The sequence below is a fragment of the Salvia splendens genome, chromosome 6 (genome assembly GCF_004379255.2).
Source record: "Salvia splendens isolate huo1 chromosome 6, SspV2, whole genome shotgun sequence".
Lineage (NCBI taxonomy): Eukaryota > Viridiplantae > Streptophyta > Magnoliopsida > Lamiales > Lamiaceae > Salvia > Salvia splendens.
Genome location: NC_056037.1, coordinates 31,765,525 through 31,778,613, shown reverse-complemented (window position 1 = coordinate 31,778,613; position 13,089 = coordinate 31,765,525). Strand labels below are relative to the sequence as shown.

At 38.6% G+C, this 13,089-nt stretch overlaps 1 protein-coding gene across 1 annotated transcript; it reads right to left on the bottom strand.

Annotated features, from left to right (window-relative positions):
• Positions 1–6,477: 6,477 nt before the first annotated feature.
• Positions 6,478–7,513, bottom strand: LOC121809119. Its single transcript, XM_042209662.1, has 2 exons — positions 6,941–7,513; positions 6,478–6,888 (listed from the first exon to the last, which is right to left on the bottom strand). The coding sequence occupies exons 1-2, from the start codon at positions 7,511–7,513 to the stop codon at positions 6,478–6,480; spliced, it is 984 nt and encodes a 327-aa protein (XP_042065596.1).
• Positions 7,514–13,089: the final 5,576 nt, after the last annotated feature.

Sequence of the window (13,089 nt, the reverse complement as noted above, 5' to 3'; positions counted from 1 at the left end):
CTGAACTTTAAATATAATATACGGTAGAATATAATTTATATTAATTTTATCTCTGATAAAATAGTTGATTAAATTAATATAATAATATATATTATATCATCTAATACATTTTAATTATATTATCTACTAAATATTTATTATATGTAATTAATATTTTTTGTTATATACTCCCTCCGTTCCGGAATAGAAGTTGCATTTGATGTGGGTATAGACAAGGGCGGACCCACGTTGGGGCATGGAACCCCAGCCATTTGAAATATGACTATATATATTATACACATGTGGAACTTATTAAAGTTTCACGTAGCGGAGTTGTTTTACATATGCGTCTGCTACTTTTATTTGGTAATTAATATTTTAATTTCTCACGTCAGTAGAATCATTTGCCTATTTTAATGGCTGTAAATTTTTCACATTGTTACACCATTTGTTTTGCAATTTATTTATTTATGTATATATATTTTGAATTTCTCATACAATCACGATAGTAGATTTTATTATAGACAAATTAGTTTATTTATCCAATGCTCATAATTAATTCATTTATATATTTTTGGGTTTTTTCCCCTAGCAACTGAGTAAATTTTATTTTATTTCTCATTTATGTAAATTTTGTTATTGTAAGATCATAAATTATGCTTCACAAATATAATATTTTTCACATTAATTCATTTGTACGGTTATATTGTCATCGTATGTATCTTTAATTTATAGTGTTCATTCTTAAATTATAAGTATATATCTCGTTATTCACGTATTATTCATGTCAGGGTTGTTGAGGGTGTCGTTGACACTAAAAAATATGCAACAATTATTAACAGTGGTTGGACCCCCCAGTATTAAAATCATACGTCCGCCACTAGGTATAGGTTTTAAGAAATGTATAGAATATTGGGTTTAGAAAAGTTAGTTGAATATGAAGTCCACTTATTTATATTAGTTTTATAATAAAATGTGAGTGAAGTGAATTAGTAGAATGCGAGACTTATTTACTATTTATGGTAAAAGTGAAATGTAACTCTTATTATGAAATAAAATAAAATGATAAAATGTGATTATTATTGTGAGACTAAGAAAGTAGTAGTTTAGTGAGTTATTACTTTTGTATAATATATGTATTTAATTACTATGTTACAGTATATTTTGGGATTGGTTGAGCTATACGTTGATAACATTAAATTGTTCCAAGTATTTACCACTAAAAACATTAGTTTTTTTTTAATATTTCATTTGTAGAAAGGACTTTTTTAATAAAGAAAATAGTAGAGAATCATTAACCGTCGCCATGTTTTCAATTATAATTATCGACTTGGATCAACCTAAACCAAAAACATATTAAAAAATTGAAACGTTGTGATATTAAGTTCACTATTAGGCATTAGCTTTACAAGAATGATATTTCAATATAGGATGTAAGTTATTAAAATTATAAATCCAGACTTTTAAATAACTTATATTTTTATTATAATTATTTTAATTATTGATTCATGATGTTATTACACATGAAATTCGCCCTAGTTTGATTAAAAGTATAATTATCTGATCAATCATTAGTCTCCAAATTGATAACTTTCACCTTCAACTATTGACTTGAATTAATAAATAAAATTTCATTATAGATTAATCGACCATGCTGTTGGAAATTATTTATTATCATATATTCAAGAATACATAATTGATATAAATAAAGTAAGATCTTTGAACATCATGTATTTCACGTATTAACCATAAACATAATGGATCGAAAACTTACCTTCACGATCCATAGCGGAAGCGATTGAGGAAGGAGGAGACAATTTCCTTGAACCTTTTCCGGCATAGTGGCGCAACTCCAACTCCAAGGATTTGTTTCTCTCTCTTTCCTTTGTTTATGTGTTCTCTATAATATGTGCGTTTTGATGGGATCACCACACTTGTATTTACAGACAGAGAAAGGACAAATCCTAATTATTAAACCTTAAAGTCCTTTCCATCAAAATGGCTATATAATAACATGGACGATTCTTTTGCATTAATATTGTAATATATTGATCATAATTATAGGAATATAATTCCTTAATCAATCGTATTACTAATTGATCACTATCCAATTATAATGTTAATTGTAATCATTGCCATTTATATATATATGTGCTCTCATTTGAACAACTACATATATACGCCCTTTTCCAGATTGGAATTACTAATAGAAAAGGGAATGTACTGTATATATTAGTGATCAACTAATAATTTAGAGAACGTATTATAGCTAATTGATCGTCCCTTTTCATTCCAATTAATACAATAATTAATTGAAAGCTAATTAATTAGGGAAAATATATCTTATACCAAATTAATGTATTATATTAAAAATCCAATTCTGTTTAGAATTCTATCACATGTCACATATGTTAGACATAAAATATACATTCTCCCACTTGGCGAATATGTGGGACACAAAGTTTTCGATTCTCCCACTTGTCACACTTGACAGAGCCACGGTAAAATAGGCATAATAAACATAAGGCACGCATAATATTGGACTTTATAAATACTTTCATCATTGGCAAACATAAGCATTATATTAGTGAGACTACTGATGTGGGTCATAGCGGGCGTATGTCATTCTATCACATGTCATATATGTGACATATCACATATGTGAGACATAAAATATACATTCTCCCACTTGGCGAATATGTGGGACACAAAGTTTTCGATTCTCCCACTTGTCACACTTGACAGAGCCACGGTAAAATAGATATAATAAACATAAGGCACGCATAATATTGGACTTTATAAATACTTTCATCATTGGCAAACATAAGCATTATATTAGTGAGACTACTGATGTGGGTCATAGCGGGCGTATGTCATTCAGTCAACATAGTTCCTTCTATATACCACATCACCAATAGCTGCACTAATATAATCTATAAGTGACACAACGTCCATAATTGTCTTATTTCAAGACCTCCTGCAATAATACTAAAAACGTATATATGCATATCAATAAAAAGTTTATGCAAGAAAAGTAGAAACAACTTTATTGAATTCAAAATATCCATAACTTGAGTGTCTGAACCAACATGGAAACATAAAGATTAGACGTTTCCATACTCAAGACCAATTCTGTTAACTTATTCCATAAATGTCTTAGGCTGTAACGCGTAGTCAATGGATCAGCAACCATAAGCTGTGTGCTTATATATTATATAGATATTCTTTGTTCCTAAACGTCATCTTTCACGAAAAGAAACTTTAATTCCATGTGTTTAGCTCCTTGAATACTTGTCATACTTACATAAATATATGATTTCAATATTATCACAATACAATTTCAAGGACATGGATATTGGGAGACAATACCAAGGCCTGAAATAAAATTTTGCAATCATTAATGCTTCAAAGCAAGCCATAAATTCAGCTTTAATAGTGGATGTTGAATTAGAACTTTGATTTACACTTTTCCATGATATGGCTCCTCCGGCCATAAGAATAATGTAATCAAAAGTCGATTTTCTAAAGTCAACACATCAAGCATAATCTGAATCTAATCACTTTTAATTGATCAGATTTCCAAAATGTGAGCATAAAATCTTTTGTTCCCTTTAAGTATCTCATTATCATCTTTACAGCTCTTCATTGTTCAATGTCAGGGTTACTTTGGTAACAACCTTACATTACGCGCGCAAAGCTTATGTCTAGTCTAGCACAGACTTGAGCATACATCAATCTTCCCACGATAGATGTATAAAAATATTTTTCATCTCGTTACGTTCTAATTCAGTTTTTGGACATTGATTCAAACTGAATTTGTCACCTTTATGAATTGGAACAACACTTGGAGAACATGCACTCATCCCGTATCTCTCTAAAATTCGATCTATGTAGTTTTTATGAGACAATCCAAAAGTCCACGGGATTGATTAGGAGCTATTTCTATCCCTGTGACGTAGGATGTCTCACACATATCTCTTACGTTGGAATTTTAGAGAGATAAATTTAGTGTCATGTAGTAATCCAATGTCACTACTAGCAAGAAATATATCATCAACATACAGAACAAAAATATGAACTTGTTCCCACTAACCTTGAGGTATATGAACCGATCAACAGTGTTTTCTTTAAAACCAAAAGCAGTAAAAGTGTCATGTAATTAAAATACCATTGTCGAGAAGCCTGTTTCAGTCCATAAATTGGTTTCTTAAGTTTGCAGACTAAATTTTCATTCTCTTTCTTAATGAAGCCTTTAGGTTATTTCATTAGACTTATTTTTCCAAATCACCATTCAGAAAAGCAGTTTTCACATCCATTTAATGTAGTTTGGAAAGGGCAGAAGGATTGCGAGTAGTCGATCAAGTAATATAAAAATATAAACGATCGTGTGGATCAGTTTGCAATTGTCGTTGCGACTTGATCAAGGCGCCCTTCTCTCTTTCAAAACTATTTATAACTCCCTAACATGCAACCTAATTTAAACAGTAAACGGCAAGTACGGGGTCGATCTCACATAAAAGTTGGTGCGTTGAGTGTGCGTTTAGTGAAAAGGGTTTTGGCTGCGGCCACGCTTTAAGTTGAGAGTTATTTTTTTAAACTACTGGATTAAGCTAGGCAGAATGTAAACTATCTTCTTGATCAAGTGACATATCATGCTGGAAACAGTGAACTGATCAGGTAAGCGACAAACTGAAATAAATGACTTAACTACGTAACCATGCTACGAATCTACGAAATACTTTGCCATTCAATCATTATGCAAGTTCAAACATTGGATCTGGGAAATTAAAACTCAAAACTGAGCTAGAACAGTCGACGAGATTTCCGAAAACAAATAGCTTTGATTCGAAACAGTATTCAGAACAGAACATGGAAAGTGCAGAATACAAAACAAGAACGATTTTTCAACAACGTAACAGACACGGAATTTAAAAAAGTGATTAGATCTGAAATGTAAGAAAGTGATAAATTCAAAAGGTCCTTGGTCGTAAACTGAAACTGCGCCGAATAGATCTGGGTTTTTCTATCGCGCTCCCTTCTGTCGCACTCCTTCTTACTCTCTAGCTAACCATTACTAACTCTCTAAACGAAACTGGAACGTAACTCCTAAATTGTAAAAGAAAGAAAACTAAAAAAACGGAACTAAAAAGAAGATAAAAGGAACCAAGCTCCCCCTCTATGGCGATGCATCCTCTATTTATAGACTCTTCATAACAACTTCCAGCTGTGATAACAACTTTGGCAGAGAATCTTAGTCCTTGCTGGAATTGCGCGTTTTATCCGTCGAGTCAGCTTATACGTGTCCCCTTTCTGTTTCACAATTGTCCTTGATAACCGATTGAGGATCGCTTTCCAGCGCATCGGCTATACGTGTCCTCTTCTGCAATGTAGTGGTCCCCGGCTAACTGCTTGATCACCACCTTGATCAACCCACCCAATTTTTGGCCTTTTTCACCTTCTGTGCCAGCTTGATCAGTTTGTCCTTGTTGCCCTTGGTCAAGCAGCATTCCTGCACAATTAACACTCGCTTTGCGCGATAAACTGATCAAGTAGCATACATTTTACCCCTAAACCGATGCATGATATAGGCCTTATCCAGGTACCTGGGGCATTGCAGAGTCCGAACGGCATTCTTCTAAAAGCGTAGGTGCCGAAGGGGCATGTGAATGTGGTCTTCTCTTGATCATCTGGGTTCACAGCAATTTGGAAGTAGCTGGTATACCCGTCAAGGAAGCTGAAGTATTGCTTCCCGGCTAATCTCTCGTGCATTTGGTCAATAAACGGCAGCGGGAAATGATCCTTCTTAGTGGCAGCATTCAGCTTTATAAAGTCTATGCACATTCTCCATCCAGTAACGGGCCTCGTTGGAATCAGCTCGTTTTTCTCATTTTTTACCACTTGGATTCCACCCTTTTTTGGCACCATGTGAACTGGACTGACCCAGTTGCTATCCGGAATGAAGTAAATAATTCCGATGGAGACCAGCTTGACTATCTCCTTGAGCACTTCCTCTCTCATATTAGGGTTGAGTTTGCGCTGCTGATCACGGTGGGGCTTTGCTCCTTTCTCTAACCGGATGTGGTGGATGCATACATCTGGGATAATTCCCACCAAGTCCGTCAATTTCCACCCGATTGCCTTCTGATTGCACCTCAGCACCCCCAGCAATTGCTCTTCCTGCCTCTGGGTCAGCTGTTTGTTGATGATTACTAGCAGCGTTTCATTCTCTCCCAGGTAGGCGTACTTCAAATGCGTTGGAAGCGGCTTCAATTCTTTTGCGGGCATGGGTACTTCAGTCGGCAAAGGATTCTCGTCTGCTTCTCTTCTCAGTGGAGTGCTTTGATCAGGCAGCTTCTCGATGCTTGATAGTTAAGCGATCCCGCTTGACCCAGCTGGCCGTAGTCGCTCACAGAAGTCCATTACTGCTTTCGCGATGGCTTGATCATCCATCTCGCCAACTTTCATAGCCTCGTACCAGTCAGCGACTTCTTTCTCAATCTATTCGTCTGTTGCGGAGTCTGTGAATAGTCTCTGTAGGAACTCTTCTTCTAGATACTCTTGCACCAGAGGCTCGGTTATGTCCACCGAGTGCACGTTCTCACTGTCCCTCGGCCTTTTCATCGCTTCGTCAATGTTGAAAGTGAAATGTTCTCCATTGAAGTCCAGACTAATCGTCCCATTGTAGACGTCGATTATTGTGCTGGCTGTAGACAGGAACGGTCTTCCCAATAGGACTCCACTGGACTCATTCGCTGTTGGCTCTGTCATTTTGATGACGAAGAAGTCGGCTGGGTATAGGAAATTGTTCACCTTTACTATAACATCTTCAAGAATTCCCTCGGGGTGAATGCAAGACCTGTCGGCTAGCTGTATCATGATGTCAGTGTCGACAAGCTTAGCCTCTCCCAGCTTCTTGTATATAGAATATGGCAGTACATTGATAGAAGCACCTAGATCGCACATTGGGTGCACCACTTGAATGTCTCCAATTGAGATTGGGAGTGAACATCCCTGGGTCGGTCTTGTTCGATGGGATGTCACTCCGCTGGATCACAACAGAGACATTCTCCTCTATAACCATCCTTCCTTCTTCAGTGACCTTTCCTGCCAGGTAGTCTTTAACAAATTTACTGATTGGGGGCATCTTCAATGCCGTCAGGAGTGGCACTTTGACTTCCACGTCCTTGAATAAACTGGCCACATCAATCGTGGCATCTCTCATCCTTGTAATCATGCCGCGGTAGGGGTAGGGCTTGGCCTTCTCAGTTTCTTCGCCTTGACCTTCTCCTGAGGTCTCGCCGCATACTTTCGCTTTTCCCTTATCTCTTCCTCCGGCGGCTTGATCAAGGGAACTGGACTCTGCTCCTTCTTTGCGGCTCTGTCCAGATGTAAATACTGGGGTACTTACAAGTGGAAGGGGGCTTTGATATACCTTTCCTGACCTCAGAGAGACCTCGTTGATGTTCTCTCGCCCAGTAGGCTGCACCGTAGCAGGGATCTTTCCTTCATTCCCTCTCAGTTCCCCTAGTGACATGGCAACTTGAGAAAGTTCTTTGTAAGCATGTCCAGAGCTGCCCTATATTCCTTCTGTGCCTCCTGGATTTCGTGCATCGCATCATTTGGATGGTGCGGAGCCATTAACCTCTCCTGGACCTTCATTGGCGTGCCTGTTATATCTCTGATTTGAAGGTCCTCTACCGTGGCTGGGCTGAGGATAGTCCAACTGCCCATAGTGCTCAGATTGATACTGGGGCTGATGGTATGGTTGGTTCCCTTGGTGTTGTTGGTTTCCTCTTTGATGTGGCGGAATATAGCTCACCACCTGGTTGTTTGGTTGTCTCCCGGAGTTGCTTGACTGGGGGCCTTGATGTCTATATCCCCAGTTCCCTTCTTGTTGTCTTCCTGACCAGTTGGGTTGACTTCCGCTGGACCAGTTACCATGGGGTCCGCCTGACCAGTTTCCTTGACCACTCTGCCCTCTGTTTCCTCCAGTGTTCGGTCTTTCTTGAATTCGAATAGGCCAATTGGGCTGCCCTTCGGAGGGTTGTGTCTGTTGTGTAGATGGTTGAGGTGGTTGTCTTGGGCTCTGATCATTCCACTTGAAATTTGGATGATCTTTCCATGGAGCATCCCTCGGTTTCCCTTGGACCCAGTTGCCATCCAGGTTTCAATGGCTGACAGCGTTTACTTGATTCGGAGCTTCTGCTTCAGGAGGAAACTCGCAGTAGTAATAATGGTGTTCCTCCGGAGGTGGTGGCACATATGTCTTTTCTTTAGGAGCTGGAGGTGGAGGCACTCTGGTCTTTTCTACTGCTTCTAGCAGCTTCTTCTCCATTTGCTCAAATCGAGCCTCAAACTTCTCGTCGCTTCTTGCTTCTGCTGCGTGCACCGCTCCTCTTCTGTACTGGCCTCGAGATGTCTCATATGATCTCTTTGCTTCGATCAATCTCTCCAGAATGCTTTTTGCTTGGTTGAATGGGGTTTTGGAGAAATCCCCTTCGGCAGCTAGGTTGAGATCATTCTTGCTGTCCACCGTCAACCCACCATAAAAGGTTGAATAGACCTCCCGCTCTCCCATTTTGTGATTAGGACACGCTTGCAGCAGTCCCTGGAATCTGTCCCAATACTGCCCAAGAGGCTCATCGTACTCCTGCCTCGCCTCTGTAATTTCTCTCTTCAGGGCACTTATCTTTGATGTTGGGAAGAAGCGGTCCAGGAAGAGCATGCAGAACTCGACCTAGGTTCTAATCGAGCTTTCTGGCAGCCTTGACAACCAGATTCCTACATCACCCTTCAAAACGAAGGGTATCGCCTTGAGCATGTAATCTTCTGACGTGGATCCAGCTGGTACTGGTTGAATGTCACAATATCTGTAAAATTCCTCCAAAAAGGCATAAGGGCATTCCTTCGAGAGTCCGTAGAAATTTAACAACACCGCGAGCACCCCCGATTTGATTGCGATTGTCCGTATTTCTGGGTAACTGCGATGGCATGAGTGGGCTCCTTCTCATCATGGGCGTGTAGGGAGCCAATTCCCCAATCGTTGTCTACGACGGCCATCTGTGTTTCTGCTTCCTCGTGGTTCGTCCTGTTTAGGTGGCATGGACAGCTCTCCTTCCTCCTCACTGGTCAGTTGCTCAGCAGTAGATGATGATGCGGCTGCTGCTAACGCGGCTCTATAGCGAGTGCTTACTACACCGGCCTCCTGGATTCGCCACTGAGCGTTTGTATTTCTGTAAATGAGCGGTTGATTCTAGTGTCCTCCGCGGTGGTACCTTCTCATGAAATGAAAGAAAAACAGATTAAAAAAAAGAAATAAAACTATTTACACCTATGCATTAAACACATCTTTGTAATAACACCATGCATCCCCAACAACAGCGCCATTTGGAAAGGGCAGAAGGATTGCGAGTAATCGATCAAGTAATATAAAAATATAACCGATCGAGTGGATCAGTTTGCAATTGTCGTTGCGACTTGATCAAGGTACCCCTCTCTCTTTCAAAACTATTTATAACTCCCTAACATGCAACCTACTTTAAACAGTAAGCGGCAAGTACGGGGTCGAACCCATATAAAAGCTGGTGCGTTGAGTGTGTGTTTAGTGAACAGGGTTTTGGCTGCGGCCACGCTTTAAGTTGGGAGTTATTTTTTTAAACTACTGGATTAAGCTTGGCAGAATGTAAACTATCTTCTTGATCAAGTGACATACCATGCTGGAAACAGTGAACTGATCAGGTAAGCGACAAACTGAAATAAATGACTTAACTACTTAAGCATACTACGAATCTATGAAATACTTTGCCATTCAATCATTATGCAAGTTTAAACATTGGATCTGGGAAATTAAAACTGAAACTGAGCTAGAACAGTCGACGAGATTTCCGAAAACAAATAACTTTGATTCGAAACAGTATTCAGAACAGAACTTGGAAAGTGAAGAATACAAAACAAGAACGATTTTTCAACTACATAACAGACACAGAACTTAACTAAGTGACTAGATCTGAAATGTAAGAAAGCGATAAATCCAAAAGGTCATTGGTCGGAAACTGAAACAGCGCCGAACAGATTTGGGTTTCTCTATCGCGCTCCCTTCTGTCGCACTCCTTCTTACTCTCTAGCTAACCATTACTAACTCTCTAAACGAAACTGAAACGTAACTCCTAAAATGAAAAAGAAATAAAACTAAAAAAACGGAACTAAAAAGAAGATAAAAGGATCCAAGCTCCCCCTCTATGGCGATGCGTCCTCTATTTATAGACTCTTCATAACAACTTCCAGCTGTGATAACAACTTTGGCAGAGAATCTTAGTCCTTGCTGGAATTACACGTCTCATCCGTCGAGTCAGCTTATACGTGTCCCATTTCTATTTCGCAGTGGTCCTTGATAAACGATTGAGGATCGCTTTCCAGCGCATCGGCTATACGTGTCCTCTTATGCAATGTAGTGGTCCCCGACTAACTGCTTGCAGATCAACTTGATCAACCCACACTATTTAGGCATTTTTCGTCTTCTGCGCCAATATGATCAGTTTGGCCTTGCTGTCCTTGGTCAAGCGGCATTCATGCACAATTAACACTCGCTTTGCGCGATAAACTGATCAAGTAGCCTACATTTTACCCTCTAAACCAATGCATGAAATAGGCTTTATCATAGTTCCAAGTCAAAATGGGCTACAAGTGGCAAAATATTATAAGTGAGTCTTTATTTGATATAGGATAGAAGGTCTCTTCATAATCAACATCATCTTTCTGAGTGTTACCTTTGGCAACAAGTCCGGCTTTAAATCGTTCGATTAAACCGTTCATGTAAAATTTGGTCTTGAAGACCCATTTTCACCCAATGCACTTGTGTCCATCAGACAATGCGACAAGGTCCCAGACTTCATTATAATCCATAGATTTCAACTCTTCTATCATGGCATCAATCCATATATTAGAATTATTGTGCTTAATGAGTAGTGAAAATGAAACTGGATCGTTATGTATACGTATATAGAATTTAGATTCTCAGAGATATATCACATAGTCATCAGAAATGGTCAACCTTCGTTTTCGTTGAAAAAGCCTTAATGGCACTTCTGTAGATGCTTCTTCCACACCTATGTTCAATGACAATAAAACATATACCCTTTGGATTTTTCTGATAACTCATAAAGTAACCACTAATTGTCTAACATCCAATTTCTTTTCTTGCGAAAAGTATACTCTAGTTTCCGCTGGACAACCCCAAACATGAAGGTGTTGCCACTTGGGTTTTCTACCTGTCCAAAGTTCATAAGGGAGTCTTTGGTACAACCTTACTAGAAACCAGGTTTAATACATAAATAGCGGTTATAAGAGCATAAATTCAAAACGATATGGGTAAGGTAGAATTATCATATTTCTAACCATTTCTATGAGAGTTCGGTTTCGTTTCTCAGCAACATCATTCTGCTGAGGCGTATTTGGCATAGTGTATTAAGGACAAATGCCATGCGTTTCTAAGTATTTGGCAAACGGTCCAGGTAATTGACTTATTTTAGTGGCGCGACCATAAATTCACCACCTCTATTAGGTCGAATAATTTTCACCTTTCTATTTAATTGCCTTTCAACCCCAGTCATAAAATGTTCAACTGTTTCTGCTGCTTGAGATTTTTTTGCAATAAATAAATTCATAACGCCAAAAAGTTTAAACAAACTAAACACAACAAGAAAAATGCCACAAGAAGCACTGAGCTCCTTAAAGTTTAAATTCGAATGAATATTATCCTTCATAAGCCTCTCAATTCTTTCACTGGAAATATGATCCGGTTCCTTTATGCCATAAGAATGATAAATTCGAATGAATATTATCCTTTAGACGCTCCTTAGGTTGCAATATGAGCATGAGACGCACTCATTCTATGTTCCTTCAGTTTTTGCTCCTCCTAGACCAACACATTTCCCAATTCATTAAGAGTCCACTTATCTTTTATAGTGAATCAATTTGGAATGATCCATATTGAGGAGGTAAGGAAGTTAGGATGAATTGGACAAGAAAATCCTCATCCACCTATAATCCTAACTTTTCCAGCTTAGAAGAGATGTTATTTATGTCCATCACATCCTCGTACATAGTCTGAGAACCATCATATTGCATGCTTATGAGATCCTTCATAAGTTTTTCCGCAAGAGAGTTATATGCAGTTGTGAAGCGATCGTCAACATTCTACAAACATTCTTTTGCAATATTAGTCGTTGAGAGACTTTATCTGCAACAAAGATTCTAATGAACTGTAAACTTAGTCCTGTTAGATTTTTGAAGTAGCTAAAAAGAGCGAGTGCAATTGATGTTTCTCAATTCAGAAGGTCCAGAGGATTCACTAGATCATATGGTCTAAGAGATCATGAATCTATCAGAAATGATCGTTGGATACGCTTTTTCCGCTTCAAAACCTCAACCCACTATACTATTGGCTAGTATAGGGAAGTAAAGGATCGATCCTACGAGGACGGATGTGCTACGAAACTGCATTCAAGATGTTTTGGGAGGTGGGTTGAGAAATTAAACTACTAGACTTAGGAAATCATAATCATATTACTCCATCTACTGGACCTAAGAACAGAAAGAGAGCGTATGCATGCATGGGTAATAGAAAGGATGATTTAACTAAAGAAACGCAACAACTAAGCTATGAAGCGGCGGTGATCACTGTGTGTGCTGCTGGCGTAAGAATGCTACGTATTTGCAAAAGTAAACTCCAATGTCCAGAGGATTCGCTAGATCACAGGGTCTAGGAGATCATGCACTTTCAGAATTCAGTCGTTGTCACATCAACCCCGCTTCAAAACCTCAACCCTCTATAATATTGGCTAGTATAGGGAAGTCGGGATCGAATCCACGAGAATGGAAGGGTTAGAATACATTAAGAGAACTTTGGAGGAGTTGGTTGCTGCCACGCAAAGAGAAGGTTGAGTTTTAACTACTAGACCTGGGAAATTAAACCTAATCTATTCTATCTACCGGATCCAGAGAATGGAAAATGCGTGAAATATAAATGCATGCATGATTCGAAACTGAATTTAACTTTAGATCATTCACCAAATTTCTTGGATCTAGCAAATAAGTTCCCTAAAATAGCTA